General features: G+C 38.0%; 1 protein-coding gene across 5 annotated transcripts in view; it reads left to right on the top strand.

Annotated features, from left to right (window-relative positions):
* Positions 1-12,570, top strand: part of LOC112137093 (transmembrane protease serine 6) — a 17,533-nt gene extending 4,963 nt beyond the window's left edge. For 2 of the 5 annotated variants that reach the window (XM_024259216.2, XM_024259220.2), the window contains exons 3-18: positions 455-597; positions 1,024-1,091; positions 1,180-1,361; positions 1,450-1,491; positions 2,903-3,107; positions 3,266-3,402; positions 4,335-4,447; positions 4,535-4,644; positions 5,339-5,481; positions 5,568-5,666; positions 6,032-6,145; positions 6,290-6,406; positions 7,850-8,018; positions 9,189-9,466; positions 9,915-10,054; positions 11,649-12,570. In XM_024259216.2, coding sequence (XP_024114984.1) covers positions 455-597; positions 1,024-1,091; positions 1,180-1,361; positions 1,450-1,491; positions 2,903-3,107; positions 3,266-3,402; positions 4,335-4,447; positions 4,535-4,644; positions 5,339-5,481; positions 5,568-5,666; positions 6,032-6,145; positions 6,290-6,406; positions 7,850-8,018; positions 9,189-9,466; positions 9,915-10,054; positions 11,649-11,807 — 2,219 coding nt within the window. In that variant the 3' untranslated portion in view covers positions 11,808-12,570. The remainder of the gene's footprint in view (positions 1-454; positions 598-1,023; positions 1,092-1,179; positions 1,362-1,449; positions 1,492-2,902; positions 3,108-3,265; positions 3,403-4,334; positions 4,448-4,534; positions 4,645-5,338; positions 5,482-5,567; positions 5,667-6,031; positions 6,146-6,289; positions 6,407-7,849; positions 8,019-9,188; positions 9,467-9,914; positions 10,055-11,648) is intronic. The other 3 variants (XM_024259218.2, XM_024259217.2, XM_024259219.2) reach the window with 3 other exon arrangements.
* The last annotated feature ends 10,630 nt before the right edge of the window (positions 12,571-23,200 follow it).

Raw genomic sequence — 23,200 nt, 5'->3', positions numbered from 1 at the left:
TTCAACTTCAGGAGCTCACACAGTTTTTTGCTTAGCATTTGCAAAACATAATGCTAAAAAATGTGGAAATTATTTCACAAATGCAAATCTTTTTTTATAGGCATGCATACCCTTTTTACAAATTTGCAAACCTTGTTTTTTGGGGGTTTTTTTATTTGTGGTATGGTGAAACTTATTTGTGAACCGGGGCCTTCTCGCTGTGAGGCGAGAGCGCTAACCACTGCGCCACCGTGCAGCCCCAACATAATTTCCTAAACCTTTAAATTCTCCAAAGTATCCAGAAATGTAGAAATGTCTTTAGTTAATATAAGAAACACTGAAAGATCAAATTTAAGAATAAAAATATATTTAGTAAATTTGAGTAAAACACTCCCTTAAATAATACAATAAGACGTGTATGCAGTTGTGGACTTACTTCATTAACACAGTCATGTTTCGTCTTCATCCATGACAGAGTACAGGGTCTGGACATTAGATCCTCGGGTGGAGAAGCAGTACACAGGGTCTCTAACCATCTTGAACAAGAACTTTTCCACTGAAATGTCCTCTCACAGCAGTCCTCTGTTCAAAAGAGAGGCCAAGGCAGTACAGAACACGGTGAGCTGCAACATCCAATGTTTTGTTTTGTTTTTTTCATACTGACTAACACACAAAAAGCTGATATTCCGAAGTGATTCTGACATTTTAAATGTGATTGATGGAAAACTCATTGATCTAGTCTTACTCCATATAGGAAGTCGTCTTTGGCTTGTGTCAAGAAAACTTGTAACCAAAACATGTGTAACAGTTGATCACTTTCCTTTTTAAAGTGCAAAAAAGGACATTCTACCAAATTCTAGAGATTCTGGAATTGATTTGGCTTTGTGGGAGTTAGCATGTCATCTTATCTCAAATGAGGACACAACTGATGATATCAGCTTTAGCATTAAACAATGTAACACAGAAGAATGATCTCATTCTCAATGGAACAAATAAATATCTGTTTGAAATCAACAGACAGCATGACTGTTTTCTGTCTTTTAGATAAACAAGATAATGAAAGCTTCATGCCTGTCCCGATACTTTAACTCCACCACTGTGTTTGCTTTTGGGTAGGTACAGAAATGTATTATAAATTATTTAAAAAAATATAAATTAATGTAAAAATATAATTGGAATCATTGACTTCTTCTCTTCAAGGCAGGGCAGTCTGGTGGCTCACTTCTGGATAGTTCTGTCTGTACCCAGCAGCCATGTTGGTAGAGTCACAGTGGAGAAGGTCAGCAGGACCCTGGAGGACGGCCTGAGAGAGCAATCAGTGACAGAGGACACAAGCAGCATTGATGGCTTTCTGTTCCACCTTCCCACACTGTCTATCAGAGGTGACAAAATAAACGTTTAGTGGGTGGAGTTGGGTGGGGTGTCTAGACCAGAATATTTTAATTTCATGTTTTTGTTCTGTTCCCACAGAAACTGATCCTAAAGTCATAGCTCTTTTAAAGGCTGCCTTTGGTATAAAACTTTTCTTTCTTTTCATTTTTTCAAACTTTTTGAATGAAAGAAGGGATACTTTTTTTTTTGGTTTAATGCAAATTAATTGCATGGAAAACAAGAATTTTACAGTTAGGGATAATAAGTGTTCAAAGCCATAAGGTAACATTGTAATAATTGAAGGAGATCCAGGTCTTTTGGTTTATTTTAATGTAAGTTAAATTTGTTAATTGGAGCTAAATTTAAAGATTTTGTATTGATTTATCAAATGAAATTGAGGATGTTTTGATATTTTAAAGAACTGCAGATGAGATTCCGTTCCCAAAGCAGATTTTTTTCCCTTAAACTCCTCCTCTGATCATCTTCTGATCTATTTTTAAAGCTTTTAGTTATGATGAAGATATTTTTAGCCAAATAAATAGAAAAATGAAAAAAACATGTCATTTATTGGACATAGATTCTGCAGAGCGGCATTAGAAATTGACCTCTGAGTTGTTATATTGGAGCTATTCAGCCATTTGAGCCAGATGATGAGGAAAACAAAGACGTACATGGATCTCTTTGTCTACTATGGGATGCATCAGGGAGCTTGTATTTGCTACAATGCGGTCCTTTTTAAACAGTGTTTTTTGTTGTCTGCTTCTGATTATCAAATATTTTAATAAAGAAATGCAATTTTAAACCATTTTTTAATTATATGTCCTCCATCATCAGAAAAAGGCCAAAAGATAATTTTAAAAACATGATTTTCATCAGTGTGGTTCTTTAAAAAAAACAACAACCTCCGTTTCATACTGAAGAGTTGCAGTTCTTTAAAAATAAACTGCATGAATTGAATCATGTTTGAATGGATGTTCTATAAATATTATGGGGCACAGTTAAAGAATAATACTGCATCAGGCAACAATAGCAAAAAATTATCCAAAGTGTAGAAAAGTAAGGTTAAAAAGTCATTTGTAATTCTACCAGACAGCAACTAGTTTAATAAATAACAAAGAAAAGGAAGTGTCGCTTCTTACAACCTAAAAGTAAATGAATATGTGCTGTTTTATGCCTCTTCTTTCTCTATAGAAAATGAAGAAAAACAATAAAATTAAACAAAAAGATATGTAAATCTCCAACTTTTGCACTTTAGAGGAAGAAAAACCCTAAAGAATAAAAAAGAAAAAACATTGCAAAGAAGCTGTGAGCGCTTTCTCTTAGTTCAGACGTCTTCTCCTTAGGAAAACAGACACCACATTTGTAAGATTTTAGCTGCCCTCGTTGTGAATTATTAGTGTTTAGTATGCTGCTAAATTGATTTAAAAAATATAGAATTGAAAACAGAAGCAATGTTAGGTCCGACATCTCGATATAGTCAGGCTTTCCCACCTCTGCAGCTGGCTGCTGACCTTTCCAAACCGTGTTCTCATAAGTTTATCTCTGCTTGAAGACTGCTACCGCTATCAGATGGTGGTTTCCAGCAGTCCCGTGGTTCTCCGTGGCCCTGACACGCAGCGCTCCTCCTGCCTGTGGCACCTCCAGACTGCCCCCAGCTTCCAGCTGGAGCTCCACATGGAGTGGCTGCTGCCGGAGTGCAGCGACCGGCTGGTGGTGTACGACTCCCTCGCCCCCTCCGATGATCATCTCATCACGTCGTGAGTTTCTCTGCAAAAGTCAGCCTTATTGTATTTTGCAAATGCCAGCTCTGAAATGTCAAATGCACTCCTATCAGTCTGTGATAAATCTATAAATTAATATATTTTTTGTTTTGCGGTCCAGTGCGGCCCATCATCGCCTCTGTTTGTCTGTGTAGGGTGTACGGCTGCAGCAGACACGAGCATGTGGTGCGTGTTCTGTCTTCAGGCGAGTGGATGACAGTGGTTTGGAAGCAGGGTCTTTACAACTACAGAGACCCTTTTTCTTTGTCTGCACAAGCCTGGATCCAGCAGGGTAAGATGAGAGAATGCATTTGTTTAATATGTTTGAAACAAGAACTCTGGAGAAAAGCAGCAGAAGTCTTGAGTCACTGATAAACATCCACATTTGTTCTTTCTGTTTTGAGACCCTCACTCATACTAGAAGAGCTGCAAGATGATGAGATTTCCAATGCATTATTAAACTTTTCTGAAGACAAATTCGATTGTATTTATTGAATTCAAAATGCAGTTTGATGTCTTGATAATTGTCAGGAAACAGAATACAAAGAAATGCTATTGGTTTTTGCCCAGTTTCAACACATACATACTGCCACTTTATCAGGTAGAGCTTGTTAGTACCAAGTTCATCTTAATCCTTGATGGCATAGATTCATAGAAAATAGCCACCACCACCAGCCTGAACCATTGCTAAAAGGCAAGATGGATCCATGAGGTCATAATGTTGATGCCAAATTCTGACCCTACCATCTCAATGACGCCGTTGGACAGGTGTGGCTAATAAAGTGTCCAGTGAGTGTGGATTCCAAACGAGACACAGGAGTCAAAAGCATATATTTTAGAGTTTTACCTGTGCAAAGACTGATGGATGGCTACATTCCTGTTTCCACACTAAATGTACATACACAATTTGTTCAGTATATACACAGATCGAAGGAAAAACCCTTATGAACAACACAATGCCACACTTGATGCACTGGACTCATTCACTTTCCAAAAATCTGCCTATCCACTCCATCTTCCGAGTTTCACTCACTTCCTCCTGCATGGGGGTAGACTAGAGACTTGTAGCCTTGGATTTGTGACTTCAGCTCTGTGAGAGCTGCAGCCTGTAGCTGGATGTGGTTAACTGCTTGTTTAGCAGTTTTGCAGAAATGAAGCATCAGAAGCAGACAACAAATCTTCTCACATTAGCTGTCCTTATTTTTTTTTTTTTTTCTGGTGCAGACTGTGACTTTGACATTGAAGTGAAGGACATGTCCGGGATGCAGGGGACTCTAAGGACGCCTTTTTTCCCCAGCTACTATCCTCCAAACACCAACTGCACCTGGAGGTTTTCTGTGTGTTTCAGCTGCTTTTAGAGAAATTCTATTGTACTTTTTATTATTCCATCATCATTTCTTAAATTGTCCTGTGTGTCTCGACAGATGCCCGGTGCAGGTTTGGGTTTGGCTCTAGACTTTGATGGCTATGAGCTGAGTAGAGCCAGCTACAATCAAGTCTGTACACAGGGACAGTGGATTATCCAGAATCGCAGGTATTTTTTTTCTGCTTGATAAACCCACACAAAGCTACTTTTCTTGTTTTTCACCAACTGGCGTCTTCTCTTTTCATATAAATCGAAAACATTCTTTCACTTGTGAAATAGTTTTGCATTGAGGCTGTGTTGAGTAGGCTGCAGGTGCCGATGTGAAGGTATTTTAGGTTCAGTCCTACTACCCTTTTGTTGTGCTTTTTTCCTTTTAGAAACCACACGCAGGTGGCAGCGGAAAATTTTAGACATGTATTAGGTGACAAAATACCTCAGTGTGCTACATTTATCATGTTCTTGCAGTCATTGGAAAACAGTGTAAGCCTGCAAACAGCCACACATGATGAGTTGACCTAAAGACAATAAAAATAATTAAATGTTTTGTAGAAGTGTTCAGAAAAATGCAAATAAGGACATCTAAATTAAATGAAAATGTTTATAAAAATGTTTCAATGATTAAAATGAGTTACTCTCCTATTATTATGAGCTAAAATTGATCCATTGCTTAAAATCTTGACCATATTTGATTAAAAATGCACACCAGGGGGCAGCATTGCCCAATATGAGATTCCCTTCCTTAGATACCAATTTTAATTGCGTAAAAATGCACATTTTGAACTAATATAAACCTTCGTGTTTTGTTTTCATCATTCTGAAACATGGCTGAGACTTCCCCTGAAAGGTTTCTTTCTTTGTTCAGACTGTGTGGTACGAGGGGCCTTCAGGCCTACTGCGAACGCCTCTTCCTGCTCTCCACAACAACAACTGTTATCATGACATCTGAGGTGTTACTCACAGGGCCAGGGCTTCAGCTGCACTATAGCACCTTCAACCTGACAGACCGTAAGTTATTGCTGGAAGGGGAAATCCAAAATCTACAAAGAAGTTAGATTTGTTATTTTCTTCACTGGGGTCTGTTTGCTGCACAGCTTGTCCAGGTCAGTTCCTGTGCACAGTGAACGGCCTCTGCGTTCCTGTGTGCGATGGAATCAAAGACTGTCCCAACGGACTGGATGAGAGGAACTGCGGTACATTCTTATCATCTTTCATATTCATAACTGAAAAGTGATATTTTTAGAAGAAGAAGAAAAAGGCTTGAAAAATGAAAGCAAAGTATTTTGAAGAAATGGAAACAGCAAAGTCACAGAAACAAAAGATCACTCAGTCCTTTTTAAATAGTAAATAAGCTTGTTAAATGGCATAAATTTATATAGTAATTTTATTTTGCTACCTCCTTTGAATTTTAATATAAAATTTATTCTATGCTTCTCTTATCTTCTTTCACTAGTTTAAGACCATAATCTATAAACAGAATGTTAATATTCAAATATATCACAAGGTCAATAAGAAATAAGGACATATACGGTCTCACATGGTTTTCATCATGTTTCAGTGTGTGTGGCTCAATTTATATGCCCAGAGGACAGTCAGTGTGTGGACTATTACAAAGTGTGTGACCAACACCCAGACTGCCCTGAAGCCACGGATGAGATGAACTGCACTGAAGGTGATCTCACACTCACACATTTGCAGGGCTCTGCAAGTTTTTTTTTATGAATGCAAAGATGTGCCTCATTCAAATACTTATTCAAAATACCATCAATGGTACCAACAGAGAGGACATAAGAGTGTGTTTTCTCTGGGCTTTCAGGTGTCCAGTGCACAGATATGACCTATGTGTGTGCTGATGGTACGTGTCTGAAAAAGCCCAACCCCATGTGCGACTCTGTCACTGACTGCCCTGATGGTTCAGATGAGAAGCAGTGTGGTGAGATTCTCCTTAAATTTACTTTGTTAATTATCAATTTTCTAGATTTATTTTTACTATACAAGCTATGATCTCTGTATTTTCTAGCTTCATTTGCTCTACAAACTCTGCAACAAAAACATTGTGAAAGCTGCATTTGTTTCCAATATTACAATGGTTTTCTAAATCTAAGGGTGTATTTAGAGTGGACACATTTGGTTTGCTTAAAGTAAACCAGAGTTTGTTTCCCTCAGTAACTCAGAACCAATTTTCAGTAGGAATTCACCCAAACAGACCCAATCTGGGACCAAGAACCGCTCTCTGACCCATCTTTGAGGTGGTCTCGGTCTGAATACGCTCTTTGCTCGGAGAAGGATAACTGGACCATAACAACCACTGTACCCAGCCATTATGGGATGTCAACAGAGAGCTGTGGACAAACATGGAGCAATGACAAGACATTAACAAAGAGAAATGTGGTTGGATGAATGTAGGCTCATTCCAACAACTTTTGACGTGATACACATCGCTTCTCACACGGCTTTCCTGACAAACTTTTGTATCCTCTTAGTCGCCACCTCCTCACTAACCACCCTGTAGCATGTCTCCAGCGTACCAAAATAGCAGTAAAAAGAGTTGTACCTGACGCTGAAACAGACATTCAAAATTGATGAGCGAAAGATGAAGTTTAAATAAATGAACTATTTCAAAAACGAATGGAAAGCATAGGACTTCCATCATTTCTGCCTCTAGTTGTTTTGTTCCACCCTGCTTATTCCTGACCAATGACTGAAGAGATCTTTAGTCACATGGTTTTTGTTTAAAAGCTTTGGTTTGGAACAGAAATGTTTGGCTAAGGCAATTCTGAATACAGATCGAACACAAGGTTCAGGACTGGACCAGGACCAAATTAAGCGGGCTCGTTTGGGCCAACCGACTTTCCAGTCTGAAGACAGTAAAACTGAAGCCTAACCAGAACCTTCAAATTTAGCAAGTGAACTGCATACAAAGGGAGAAAAAAGGATTTGACAATTCACATATTTTACAAGTTGTTCTACTTGAAAAGTTGGGAGAGGTTCTTAATCTGTATCCCAGATACACTCCAATGTGAGGAACAGCAGAATAAAAAAAATCACCCAGGAAATCCCATTTATGACTTTTAAGTATTAGTGCAGCATGAAATCAGTGACAACCTGCTGTTCTTTTTCTTGATTGTTTTTGGTAAATATTTTCCTCTACGTGTAAATAGTTACTTCACCCTTTAACACCTGAGCTCCGATGTTTATGTTTCTTTAACTTTTCAACCGTTAACACGATCAACGTAATTCCAGTAGATTCTTCTGGAAACACGTTGATAGGGTTAACGGTTGAAAAGTTACAATATGTTAAAGATTTTGTGTTTAAGCATCACTGACGGTGTAAAAGGGTTACGCATTGTTGGCTTCAGTGTTTGTGTACTTTCAGACTGTGGACTAAGACAGTTCTCCAGCCGCATTATCGGTGGAAAAGACGCCTCAGAGGGGGAGTGGCCATGGCAGGCCAGCCTCCAGGTGCGAGGCACCCACATTTGTGGGGGTACATTGATCTCCAGCCAATGGGTGGTGTCTGCTGCCCACTGTTTCTATGACGACCGGTGAGTGAAAGAAGCAGGAGTGAAGACTACAACTCAACAAAGTCAGAAGACACAGTGAAACTCAATTACTCAGATGTTATCAGAACATAAATGTCTTTAACCCTTGAGCTATCCTGGGCATGTTTACATTAAAAGTGGGGTCATCTGGACCCCAATTTGGTGAAGTTTCTTGGTGTTTTTAACATGTTCTTAGATTGAAATTATATTTCTGAATATTGAATCAGGAGCAGATGAAAAAAGAGCTTATTTATGAAGTAGAAAATACACTAACTGGGCCACAAGTTCTCTACTCCACTACATTCTGATGCATCCACTTGTAGACAAACAGAGCTGAATCAAATAAATACTCAGAAATGCGATTTTAGTTACATTTTCATCATATTTTTCTAATATTCAGAAAAAGGCCACGAGAACATTTTTGAAACATCATTTTTATTGTTTATTTTTAACATATTTAAATGGTTGTAGATCATAGTTAATTTTGACAACCTTAATTTAGCTTTAACCTTTTAACAAAATTATTTTTAGTCACAATGGAGTCATGTCTACAATGTAGATGATTCTTATTGCACCCAAAACAAAAAAAAGGCTGCATTACTGTTGTGCTTCTAAAGATAATTGTCTGGTTTCTGGGGAATTCACGAGAAATAAAGACAGACTTCCTTCATGACTCTTACACGGTCTGGATCTAACGTCATTGGAGCTTTTACAACTTCTCTTGTGCCTCCCACAGTGGGAAAACACACATTAAGTCTATTAGTAACTCTAAATTACACAAAGTAAGAGTCGTTTGTCTGTGCATGTCCCTGTGATGGATGGGCGACCTCTCCAGGGTACATGCTGTCTCCCACATGGCAGTCCAGTTGCATCCTCAGCCCTCGATGACCCTTTGACCCTGAACAAGATGAAGTGGGAGCAGAAAGCAGATGAGACTTTAGGGCACTTACATATTGTGCTTGAGTCCTGGTTTGGTCAACCAATAAGTTATTTTTATTTCTTCTAAAGCTGCTTAGCTCTGTAAATTGTAGTACAAAAGTACAGCACCAGATATTGGTTATTTGTTGGATGGAGAAAATAAAATGAAATCCCTCAATATGCTGTTTGAAACATTTTTGTAGCAAAAATTGCACCCAGAAGAAAAGTAACAAGACTTTTTTTTCCCGTCTGCAGCCTCTACTCCCCCACCATGTGGACAGTCTACCTTGGTAAGCTGCTCTTGAACCGCAGCAGCCCCACAGAGGAGGTGGCTCGAGTGCTGCACATTCACCTGCACCAGTATTATGACGATGAGTCTCAGGACTATGACCTGGCCCTGCTGAAGCTGGACAGACCTGCATCTGCACTCCTGGCTGAACATGCTCGACCTGCATGCCTGCCGCCCCCCACCCATCAGCTGGAACCGGGCCTGCTCTGCTGGGTCACCGGCTGGGGGGCGCTCAAAGAGGGAGGTGAGCCGGGTTACAGGAGAGGTGATGGGTTTCTGATGAATAATCACACTGTTTGTTTTTTTATTTAACGACTAAAAATCTTTTTTATTGCAATATCACTTGAAAAAATCATTTTTTAAATGTTCCAAAGTTTAAAAAAGGAACAAATAAATGCAGTTTTCAAATTTACCAAGTAAAACAATTTAAGTGTACGTCTATATATCTCAAAAGATCTTTTCTATCCTGGAATTTATTAAGAACCTAAAGCAAACTTTTAGAGTCGACCAAAGGCTGTTATTGAGCAAGAGTTATCTTGAAAGTCTTTTTTTTTATATAAATTATGTAAAAGTGCAACTGTTTAGAGCAAAGAATGTCAAGAGTTTTGTCTCTTCGACAATAACCCCAGAAAGTGCAGAAGAATGAACACTAACAAAGTCTGCCTTTATTAATGAGTTTGTTTCCGTCTGAGCGGGTGGAGCCAGTAATGTGCTTCAGAAGGTGGACGTCCGACTGGTCAGTGAGGAGGACTGCGTTCGCTCTTACGGCCATCTGATTTCTCCCAGAATGCTTTGTGCTGGTTATCGCAGCGGAAAGAAAGATGCATGTCAGGTAAATAAAAGCACATTCACAGCAGATTTTATTTTCATTTTCTGTTAACTTTAACCGTAAAAAAATGATTAAGTGGAATTGAAAGATTAACGTTGTTTCTGATGTAATTTAGACATTTTAGTTCAAATGTTTTACAAATAATTTCATTTTTCCTCTTTTGAAATAAATGTTTACCACCAGAGCTTAAAAAGCTTCAGCAAAAAAGTTTGACATATTTACCATATAAGCAGAAGACTGGAATATTTTTTATGCAATAAACAGTAATAATTGTAGGAAACTTTTGATGATGATATACACACTTTTCTGGTTCTTCTTTTTAGAATTCTATTATGGATTCAACCATAATCATATATTTAAGTATTAAAAGTATTTCCTGTTTTATGACTGAGAGACTGTGAAGGTCTCATTTCAAGGGAATTGTGCTGGAGTTCTGCAGCTCAGAATCGGGTCAGAGTTCACATCCAGCAGTTTTTTGAGTTCACATTTCACATTTTGCTTGAATTAAAGGTTCAAACACACGTAATCCCACAGTTCTCAAAGTCTTTCATGGATTTTATTTCCAGAGGCTTCGTAAGGTCCGGTGGTCCGAGTGGTTTTACAAAGATTCTGGAGTTCAGAGTCCACGTGCTGTGGATCTGTTTCCTCAATCGTAGGGATAGATTAGATGGAAAATGAAAAAAAAGCATTGAACAAATCCACTCAAATTTTGTTTTGAATTTCGTTTCACTATAGAACTTGATTTGATTGGACATTTTGGTTTATTTCTAGCAGTAAAAAATATTGAATACTGCAAAAAACATTTCAAGACACAGATCTTTATATCTATTTCAGATACAAGAAGCAATACATTAATTAGAAAATAAATAAAAAATTAAAATGTTAGATGACACAATCTTGACAGTGTAATTACTCACAATTATAACTAGCAATATTTTGCCGTGATGCATCCATTCAAATCAAGTGAAGTTTGATTTGTAGCTTGAAATGGAGCGTTACAGTAAGTGGAGAACTAATATGAACCCGCCTCCTCTATTGAGTTATTTCTTTATAACTGTATTTTGCATCGTGGCTGTAATCCAATCCTTTTCAGATCAGATGCAGATTATTCATCAAGTGACAAAATAGAGTGCTTATTGATTTTTGTAACAAATTAATCATTCACGTTGAAACCGTCACAAAGAGCAGACGGCTGGATCCAAGTACAGCAGGTTTTATTGGGACAGACGGGAAAACAGGAGTGAAGTACAGCTAAAAATCCACAAAGCTAAATCAGGGTCAGGCAGGCAGGGGTCAAACACGAGCATGAGGGCATCAGAGAACAACCAGAGTGATGAAGGTCCAGGCGAGGGTCAGTGCAGGCGGCAGACGAAGCAGGGTCAGATGCTGGCAGAGTGGCACAAACAAGACTTAACACTGAACTCTGTGCTTAGTCTAAATACTGGAATCATTTCAGATGGAAAATGGCTGTGGGTGAGTGACAGCAGGGGCTTGGGGATTCCCACAATCCTTAGCATAAAATCAATGAAAATAATGGAAATAATAAAGCAAATTTTAAAATAGAAATGATTAATTTCTTTGCCTCTTTCTTCATCAGGGGGACTCTGGCGGTCCGTTGGTTTGTCAGGAGCCTTCAGGCCGCTGGTTTCTGGCCGGTGTGGTGAGCTGGGGAAGAGGCTGCGGGCGACCAGACTACTACGGCGTCTACACTCGCATCACCAGACTCACGGGCTGGATCAAAGAGATCATCTCCTGAGAATCATTTACAAAGAGGAAGCTGAAGCTTGCTGACTGTCGATCAGACCTTTTGATAGTGAAACGTTTGCAGAAGTTACTGAAACTCATTGTTCAAACTGAAGTCAATTATACCTGTTTATTGCTGATGGAATCTACTATTGATCAAAATGTCTTGATAAAGCAGAGCAGGATCTAATAACAAAATCAATTAGACATAACAGCCAATTAAAAATATCACCACATAATCCTTACTTTTATTCAATCGACTATAGAAAGGCTGAGTTTTGTTCTTGCATCTCCATGTACCTCAAAGGACAGGAACTTTTATCCTTAGGGAATGCTTCAGTATTGCAGAATTCCCATTTTTTGTTAATTAGTTGTGTAGCCCTTTTTTTATCAGGCTATAACCCATAATCCAGTTCTGCTCTATTAGGCATAACTACAGTTTTAAGGTTGAACGGTTTTCTCATGTAGCTGCGCGAACGGTCGAATTCAGTGCTGTGAAATGGACAGCTGTGTTTCATTATACCTGCCTTTTAAATTTTCACTTTTGACTGACATTTATTATGAATACTGTGCAACTTTATATGACTTTGAAGCAGAGGAACATTTTTAAAAAAGTGAAGAAAATATCACTTCTTTGACAGCTGCTGTCCTTTTTTTTTTAGCACATTCTGGCTCTCAAATGTCACAAGACCTGGATGCTGTATAAAATGTAACTCCTCATTCATAAGGACAACTCAAAATACATGTATAAATCTAAAAATAAACACATGAAAAAATCTTTACCTTTTATTTGTCAGAAAGTGAATTAATTTGTTTTTGATAAATATATTTTACCCACAAGGTCAAAATATATTTAACCTTTAAGATGTTCTGCTAGTACTCTAAAAACATGCTGTCATGTCTCATCATAAAGTAACAGAAATGTTCTCGGGTCAGTGGCTCACCTCTGATGGAGGAAATGGCCAATATAGCTTTGTTAAAATACTATTAACTTCATTTGACCTTTGACGCATCCAGGGAATTTATAAAATCAAAATAAAATAGTAGTGGGTAACCTTAAGCAAGTGAAATCTAATATAAAAATATGATAAAGAAAATAATTTAGAGCAAAAATCCAGTTAGAGATGACTAAAAAGACAAAAAAATATTTATCATTTTGCTCAAAACAGTAAAACACAATTGCCATGTTTAAAACATCTATGAACCCATTTTATGTCTTTACATAAATGGGATATAAAGGATAATTGATTGATGATTAAATTGTGAAAATAGATACTCCAACCTGTAGAAACTATTTTGAGAAAAACATCAGTTTTTACATATAGAATAGAATAGAATAGTACTTCATTGATCCCACAAAGGAAATGATCTGCTGAGGCCCTCCTGAGGATGTCCTAGTCAGCTGGGATGGACGGCCTGATCCGGATCGGCCTCTAGATGTCAGTATATGCTGCTAACAGCTCCTTCCAGTTGTATATATAGTGTGCTTTTCTTTAAAAGCTGCAGCTCAAATCAAGGCATAAAACAGCATCAAGTGCTCCACTTTCTGCAGTAAAAACACTGATGTCGCTGCAGAGCTGCCAGGTTTACGTTGTGGATTTATGACATAAGATGTTTTTAAGTGCACTTAGACAGCATTCTTTGACGATCTGCTCTATTATTTGCATCTGCAGCTGTTTCTCTATCTAAATACACCACTCTTGGCAAAGCTGCAATGGGTGTGTAGTGACGATGAGGAGGTGATTTACAGGAGAAGATTGGAGCTTTGGTAGAGCTGAATTAGTTTGTCAAAGGTTACGACAAACATGCTAAGACCAAAACACCAATTTGTTTTAACAAAAATTTTGAAAATTGACCATACACACCTTCTGAAATGTTAGCATTTTTTTACTTAAGCCTCCGTTTGTAAAACAGTGAGTTTTGGTATCGTTGTAGTTTTTCACAAAATCCATCGACAGTCCATTTGCCCAAGTGAATTTTTTAAAAACATTTTTATATCCTTCTTTCATCAAACCCTTGAAGTCCCCCTGACAGTTTTTTTTTATTGAAAAAAAAATATTAACAGCAGTGTTTTAATTATGATTATGCAGTTTTTAACCAAAATCCCACAGCCTAAATGTCTCAAAAAGCCATTTTTCATATTGATCTGGGGCCTCTGTTTTCTAAATCTCCTCTGAGGGGGCGTGGCTTTTGGAGCTGAGCTGAACCCCCATGTCTGATTATTATCGCTCTGTGTCTCGCTAGCGTAAATCTTCTCCCCTGCTACATAAAAATGTTAAGCAATATCAGTAATGTCCAGCTGTATCATTTTGAGCTGGATGTCAGCTCGGATGAGGAAGTGAAGAACTTTGTGGACCGAACTTACTACAAAAGTGGTCACATCAAGAATAGAGTCTGGTAGAGATTTTCCAGCGTTCTTGGCCCTGCTACCATAAGTATTGTATGGAACTCAAACAAAAAATCCAGTGACAGCTGATTTGACTGCAGTCAGTGGAAAGATATCATCTTCTCTTCTCCAGCACCTGAAAAAGACGCGCTAGGAACAGATGAGGGTTTAGGACATGTGCAGCAGAGCTGTTGTGATGTAAAAAAGATCCTTAATTCAAACAGTCTGTCTGTGACAGTTTGATTGGCATTGATTTAAAAGGAGAAATACTCAGAAACACCAAAATGAAATTATTTCTTATTACATTTGCTCTCTTTCATAAGAAAAATTCCACACATACATGTTAAAAACTTAAAAAAAACATGATTTTCATCAGAGGGGGACTTGAAGGGAATTTACAGCACCCACAATAAATCCAACATGGTTTTTGTACAGGTTAAGTGTCTAATTTCAGGCTTCAATTCAAGCTTTTCCATGATGAGAGCACAGTTTGACACAGAGAACGATAAGCGCCTTATAAGGGCTGAATTCTAAAAACACAAGCAAAAGAAATGCATTTACAAACCATAACACATTTTTTAAAACAGCATTGTTCTGTTTTTTTTTTTTTTTATGAAAAAGTTGGAGGATTTAGATTAAACCATACAAAAAAGAGACTTTCTTAAAGTAAAAAAATGCATTTTTTGACCTCTCCTCATCTCTCTATGTTGCTCTACTCCCTTGATGATAGGTTTCAGCTAAAAGCTGCGTGTTTTTACTGTGGTCCAGATTTATCTTGGGAGTAGTGGTTAGACTGGAAGAGAAGAAGAACGTGGGAGGAGGGTGTTAGGGTTCAGCAGGAAATGTGAGGGCAGGAGGGACGGACAAAAGAATTTGCACAGACGGACATTCAAGCACAGAAACTGAAGTAGACGGGAGTTTTGGGTTTTTTTTTTTCCCCCCGTTTGGTTTCTCTTGTTGTTTTCCTTCAGTCTTAAGCAGAAAAATAATCAGATTTTTTTCACTTTAGTTCCTGAAAAAGATAAGTTCTGTTAGTTTATGAGGAGGATCAATGATAAACTGTATTAAACAGATCAGCAGAATGATTGTGATTTGACTGATGAATTGGGAAATGATAAAATATTTTTAAAAAAAGAGGTTCATGGAATTCTAAAATAGACAAGACAAAAAAATGCAGTAATTCCAGGGATAGATGGGGGTGACACATGAAAGAAAGTAATGAATTGGAAAGTGGTTAGAAAATAAGATTTGACAGTTACTTCAAAAGATGAGAAAAAAGGGGGAAATAGCAGCTGAGTTTAGGATTGAATCAAACAGAAAATGACCTCCAAGCTACGGGACAGAGAGCTTCAGAAAGGCGCGAGACGGCTGCAAGATGAAAAGAACTAAATGGCCTGTGGAAGTGAGGAGAGTGGAGGTAAGAGATGAGAAAAACAAGGGAAGTGGAAAAAGAATGTAAATGTGTCAGAAAGATGTGAAACTAGCAGAGATATTACCTTCAAATTGCATTCAGTCTGACGTGAGCACCCAACTGCAGCATGAAAAATCCTTTTAAAAGTTAACATTAAGCATTTAAAAAAAGTAATTAAAATGACTCAGTTGAGCCAAAATTAAATCTCGAAGTTGTTGCTTTCATTTGTCAAAGTTCAGATGAATTTACTCACAATAAGCTAGAGATATTGTGGAAAACTGAGAAGTGGAGCCCTGCGAGTGACAGACCACAACTATGACTGATACCTAAAGGCAGATGTACTCAGACATGGTTTTACAATTACCACACAGCAGCAGATTTGTTTCCAGACTATCCGTTCATAGCAAACTCCACCGCTTTGACCTGATTGACAGACAACTGTTGCACTGACCCAAAGAAACCAACGTGACCACAAACCATGTTACCTGGACTCTGCAGCAATGGTCTACCATCCTGTTCCCTGAGGAGTGTCGGGTCTCTTTCCATAGAAATGATGGTCGTCAGCAATTCCCATGGTTCACTTTGGTCGAGGGAGTGACAGGTGACAGGCGTCACCAGTCCATACAATAGATGGACTTGTCACTGCACGTTCTTACCTCAGAGACGTCATAGAACCATCATCATCACCCAGTTCCACCAACACATCTCCAACTTTCTGTTCACGGGTGATAATGCTCCACCACATGGTGCCAGAATTATCTCAGCTGGACTTCAAGAAGTGGGAGCATCTCATTTGGTATGACCAGAAATGACCTCTGACCTGAACGCTATAGGCCTCGAGGGCCAGCAAATTTCCCAACATACCCTGCTGTGGCATGTTCTAATAGGCTGGACACACCTGAGTCAGACTATGATTAGGGCTTGGATATGTGGAAGTCATGTAGACACTGCGGCCCTTCTGGAGTTTGACTCCTCTGCTGTGGAGCATGTCTGCAACCAGATGAAGCAGTGACTGGGTGATTGTATCTCCAAGTGACTTGGTACTCGTAGCATTTGTGGACAAGTGGAACATATCATGAGAGAACAAAATCATGAGGCTCGTGAAGAGAAGGACACATTACTGCAATCATTGTATTGGTGGAAATACCTGCTATTGACATGGTCAATTTTTGTTATTTGGGGTTATCTTTATCCATCTTCTTCCGCTTGTCAGGAAACCAGGTTGTGGGGGGCAGCAGTCAACACAAAGATGCCCAGACTTCCCTCTCCCCGGCCACTTCCTCCAGCTCCTCTGACGGGACCCCGAGGTGTTCCCAGGCCAGCTGAGAGACGTAGTCTCTCCAGCGTGTCCCGGATCTTCCCTGGGGCCTCCACCCAATGGGAAATAAACAGAACACCTCCCAGGAGGCGTCCAGACCAGATGCCTGAACCACCTCAACTGGCTCCTTTTGATGTGGAGGAGAAGCGGCTCTACTCCCAGCTCTATGTGGGTGACCGAGCTTCTCACCCTATCTGTAAGGGAGCGCCCAGCCACCCTATGGGGGAAACTCATTTCAGCCGCTTGTAGTCGGGATCTCGTTCTTTTAGTCAAGACCCAGAGCTAATGACCATAGATGAGTACTGGAATGAAGATTGAACGGTAAATTGAGAGTTTTGCTCACTGGCTCAGTTCTTTCTTACCACAATGGACCAGTGCAGTAACCACATGATGGCAAACACCACTCCAATGCTCGAATAATATCGTCTTAGTTTTGAGGGGTAATAAACATATAACTAATGAACATTTCTTCTCATTTGGTATTTCGTTCAAATTAAGACCAAACAGGAAGAGTAACACTTTTTGTGAGTATTGTACGTATGTTAGAACTTGAGTATCTGACATTAAAACATACCAGCGGTTGATTTAACTGGAAGTCTCACATTTAAATAACTTAAACAATTAGTTATTTAGATATTATTGAGCATAACTTCTGAATCACATTTATGTCATTGTTTTTTGTGGAGTGTTTTTCTCTGACATTCTAATCCAAAGTTAGTTTTTCAGAGAAGAGATTGGATTTTGCTGCAGAAGTTTCACAGATGAGACTATAATATGTGCCCAATACCAACACAGATTCCTGCGTCACTTGAAAAATTTGATTTCAGCCGTAAGGGAATGAAAAGAGGAGAAACAACGCTTCCTGATAAACAAGGTTAGTTCCAGAGAACCTGCAGCTGGATTTTCTGTAGATTTTATCATTGGATTTAAAAATGTTGTCCCGCTGCAGGCAGGTTCAGAGTGGGGCTGATTTTCAGTCCAGGAGTTGAAGAGCAGTCGAATCTTGTTTTTATTAAGTTTGCAGATTGAAAAAAAGGCTTTTGTAATGCAATATATTTCTATTAAAGTAAGAGAAAAAAAACTTCAAACAAATAAACACACATAGTACTTTTAGTTATTCACCCAGCTGAAAGCATATTGGTTAGAGCTTGGGTTATGGCGAAAACTTCTGGACATTCACAGAGGGAGTCCGTCTGAACAGTTTGGAGCCATTTTGCATGAGGAAAATGAAGACAGATCTATTTGTCTGCTCCTGATTCAAAACAATCTGAAATTAGAAATGCAATTTAAGCTTAACTTTCTTAATATATGTGCTCCGTCATGAGAAAAATGCCACAAGAACATGTTAAAAAACAGCAAAACCACAATTTTCACTAGAATTTGTTTTGAATTTACCACTCAGCACAAAGTGAGTTTTTCATGTGAGCTTTCCAGCAGCTGCTGAACTATTCCTCCCTCTAAGTACAGGTAAATCATTTCCAGAGGAAGATTTTAATGAAGTTTACATCTGTCTGGTGGATCATTCTTTACCGTACAACTACAGCTGGTATTTCCATTTCAATCAGGATCAGTCAGCAATGGTGTAACCTGGGAGGAGAAGATCGACCTGACAGCAGCAATCATTATTAAACATGCACCTTTACTTTTAAAGAGATTATTTTCAGAGCTGTTGAAGATGTAGTTTCTTAGCACATAATACAGCCAAGCTAAAAGAATATAAATGTTGTTAATTCAGACTTACAGTTAAAAAAAATATCTGTTTATATTTTAATGTTTTAAAGTGGTAAAAATAAAGAACAAGAGGTTAACGTTAAGGATAAATGATTCCCTGTATTATCCTGTGAAATGCAGTAACAGTTTATTGTAATGTCCTCAAATAAAATAAAACCTGCATGGAGCTGGGTAAGAAAATACAGTTATGAGTTAAAGCTGCCATAGTTTAAACCAATACATACATTTTTTTTTCATTCAAAGGAAGATACAGACTAATTTTCTAGGTGGAAATGTTTCTACGCAAAAATAGCACCTTAGTAGAACTCTAACTTGATCCTAAATTTAGCTTCTCGATTTCTGTAGTGAGTTGTGGAGTGAATTTTAGCTCAGTTTTTTTCTTCAGTTGTTTGATTGTTCACTAATTATTCAATATCTCGATCTATCCCAGTCTCTCACACAGGTTTTAGATCCTGAACACACAATGATACACTGACAGACACACACGAAGACTGTAATTCCCCCCGTTCCCTTTAACCATCTGTTTTATTTTCTGTCCTGCTGACTTTCCGTATTTTGGATGGAAACGTATCACTCAGTGGTGGGAAATGATGCAGCTAGATAATTAAAAAACAGATGGTGCTCTCAAAAAGGTGAGTCTGATTGAAGGAGGATGATCTGAGACCCGCATGGGTTCAAACATGTTCTGTTAAGTCTCACCGTTAGTTACAAGTGAGAACCCACAGCGATTCTCATGCATTTAAAGGCAGACCTGAGAACAAAAATGTTTTTTCAAATTTTAGAATTATTTTAAATATGTAAGTTTTCAATTTGGGTGCAGATCCAGAGATTTCATTCTTTTTTTTTTTTTATCTGACTCTTTAATGTATCCTGTAGAGAACTAGCCCATCCCTAAACAAAGTTTAGGACATCACTACTTTGCTGACGACTTTTGCGGCTGGTTTAGAGGCTTTTCATGCATCAATTTCTCGTCTTGAGAAACCAGGAAGCCCTTGACGGGTTAGGTGCTGGGGCAACTAGAAGACCAGTAATAATTGTGGCAACACTATAGGTGTAACAAATATACAATACAAGATCTCAAAAGTTGCTACTCTGATTCTGTTGTTTTTGGTGTTTATAATGGGGTTTTAAAACATCCAAGCGATCAGAATGGAACCGTTATTGAGTAAATGTTGTATTTCATTAAAGTGCCATACAGTCCAAAATAAATAAATAAATAAAACAATTCTTTGTGTTTGCATCTTTTCCGGTCGTCCTCATGATGTTGCCTCTAGTAACCTGATTTTATTGCTTTAAAATCAACCAAAATTTCTTCATACGACCTAACAATAGTTTTCACATTTTTGGAATTCGACGAAAACCAAAGTTCAAATCTATTATGTTTGTGTCCTGACAGTGACAACACACACACACAACTGTTGCTTTGTGAATGTAATAAATGGAGGTGAGAAAGAGAGAGGTGTTTGAGAAGAAATTATCATGTTTGGTTAACAATCATCGACGCTCACTAGATTGGGGAATATAGATGACAAAGCATTACGTTTGAACAATTTTTGCGAAGGGGGAGGAGCAATAGATGGTGTAGCAGTATTTGAATGGGGCACCAATCTCCAAAGAGGAGGGAAAAACTCCCACTGCAGCAGAAGAACATTCCAAAAGTACAAATAAAACAACTTATAAGGCCTCAGCTGTAACAAGAATTAAATCTTTGCAACATCGAAGGAAGCTGCAAACTGTTCGATACATGTTTAGCTGTGATCAGCAGAGTTTGGGCAACAAGAAACTGCAAACAAGTCAGATTCCTGCAAAAAATGCACAACCCTTTTTCTGTTTCAGTATTTGTAAATCATGGGATTTTTTATTTTATCAACAGGCTAATATTTGCACAAATGCCATTGTTTGTACAGCAATAGTACACACCTTCATGCTCCACAATGAGACAACCATAGTGTGTTTTGCTGAAGGCCGTGTCCTGGTTTGTGATTGATTCCAAAGGTTCCCCAAAGGTCTCCTGCTCACTGAGAGGTCAGGCTGGAACAATATTATACTTGTATTATTTTACACTGCACAAGTATGTGAGGCTGATTTCATAATAGCAACCAGCTGTACTGGAAAAAATGTGCAGGCAACACCAAAACACAACTCTCCCAACACCCAGCGTTGTGCAGCATATGCCCCCCTCCCCACATACTGGTTTCCAAGGTTACTTTTAAGAAATGGGTCAGTAAAGATAATGCAGTTCATTTCATTTAATAAATTTATTTATAACTTTTACATCAAATTGCTTTTTGTTTTTTCGCTCATGTGGCAGACAAACCAGTCAAACTCACTTGAAATCACTCTTTTCACAACAAAAAAATGTCTTCAACTCTACTTTAGAAGAAGCCAGAATTAGTCTAATGTGGTTTCACAAGCTTACCTGTGAGGATCGGTGCTTTATTTAAACATAGTTTGCTTTTTTTGGTTTTGTTTTTGTAATTACCTCTTCCAGACTGTGACTTTTAAAGGTTTGTTCTGCTTGCAGACCATTCCTACGGTGGCCCTGAAGCACATTTTCGAAATCAAATCAAAATTCCAGAAACCAAAACACAATTTCCCGAAAAAATAAACAAAAAAATAAATAAATAAATAAAAACAAGATTTCCGAAAACAAAATTGATTCCTAGAAGTCAAATTGAGATGCTGAAAAACTAAACATGACACATATCATCATCCAATCAGTGATGTCTCGTAGTTCCAACATTTTTCAGTTTCTTATTGTGATTTGTTTTTTAGCACTTCATTTTTTCTGGAAAATATCATTTTTATTTTGTTTTGTTGTTTCATTTTTTTTTTTTTTTTGAGTTTTCCTCTGTTTTCTAAAATATAATGCTGTTTTTTATTTATGTGTTTATTTGTTTTCTTTTTTAGTTGTTGTGATCTTTATTATTTTTGTGTTGTGATTTGTTGGTGTAATTTGTACAACAGGGCCACCATAGTTTCTTCTTTGGTAACATTCATACTCGATTGCAGTGTTGTTTGTGTTTCAGTTAGATGTCTTTGGGGATATTCAGGCCATGCTTCTTCCCCCTGCATCCTCTTGTCTTCATCTTTTTGCTGTGCTATGTCTCTGTTATCATCACACTTTTTATTTTATTTATTTTTTGTAAATGCTTCAACTCATTTAGTAAAAATAAAACATTTCTACCACCATAATTCCTAGCAGTTTTAGATTTTTCCCCCAGATTCTGTTGCAGCATTCCTCATAAATGTGACGGTTGTTGATTTGCTTCATCCAGAACCATCTGGATAAGGTTTAGTCCCAAAGATTTTGTTTTCTACCTTGTTTGTTTACCTCCACGAGTTCTTGCAGACGTATGTCTGAGGGGATTATCTTGCTGCAGGATCAGACTCCAGACCAACTTGACATGTACCAGGCTGTGCTGCCTGGAGCTCTGACTTCTGAGGAAGCTGTTTTTACTCAGGATGCCTTTCACTGCAAATATGTCACTAACCTCACATTCTGCAAGAACATGAGGCTTTCATTTTTGAATGAATAAAGCTCTACTTTTTCTTTTCTTAATTTAAAAAAAAAACATTTCAATGCATAATGGTTTTTATATGTCCAAAGAAATATACCTTTGAGGGAAGTAAAGGTTGGTCTGCACAGCATAACAAGAGACTAGACGTAGTACTCTGTACTTTAATATTAGTAAGCTCCAATTTTTGAGTCAATATAACTATCATTAAAGACAAAGATGAAAAAATAATCAAGACAAGATTCTTTAAGCATTACAAAAATAACAAAAATCTTATTTTTTAAAGATAAAATCTTGAGACCCTCAAATTCTTTGTTACGCCCCTGTAGTTTGAATTCTGGCTCATCTGAGTCTTGTGTACCCTGGTCTAAGCCAAAATCTGCACTGATTACTTGTTATGTTGGAGGAAAATCTTATTTTTGGAAAAATATTATAAATAACTCATCGAAATTAACCCTTTTTGAAATGTGTGTTTTTTGTGATCCTTTCACTTGTAATGGCCATTCGCTCTTCTGTTCTCATTTGCCACCCTTCTTCAGCCCTCCTCCTGCCCCCCATAAAAAATATCGCAGCTCCAACAATGCAATATTGAGATCAAACTTAATCAATTTAATGATTGGGATTTTTCTGAAATATTTGCTTTATTTATTTTTTGTTATAGTGTAAGTATTTGAACTTATTCAGTGCATTTACTTAGACCCACTCCAATAAAGATTGTGCTTATAACATGTTCTTAATGTATTTTTCTCAGGATGAAGGAAGAAAATTAAGCTTAAAATTTAACTTGAAGTTATTTATTGCTGTGAATCAGGAGCAAAAAAAGACAGTTTGAAAAAGCTTGTAGAAAATAGAACTGTAAGTCACAAGCTTGCTGCTCCACTGCACTTTTGATCCATGGGCAGAAAAATAGATCCATGTACGTCTTTGTTTTCCTCGTCTGAGCTGACGTCTGGCTCAAAACTGTAAAGCTCCAATATTGCTCGCCATTTTTGCTGCAACCTGATAGATTGGGGGTGTGAGGGGCTGTAAGCTAGTGGGAGAG

This window comes from Oryzias melastigma, linkage group LG1, assembly GCF_002922805.2.
Source record: "Oryzias melastigma strain HK-1 linkage group LG1, ASM292280v2, whole genome shotgun sequence".
Taxonomy (NCBI): Eukaryota; Metazoa; Chordata; class Actinopteri; order Beloniformes; family Adrianichthyidae; genus Oryzias; species Oryzias melastigma.
Note: the sequence above shows the minus strand (reverse complement) of the source record. Positions and strands in the feature narration are given on the sequence as shown.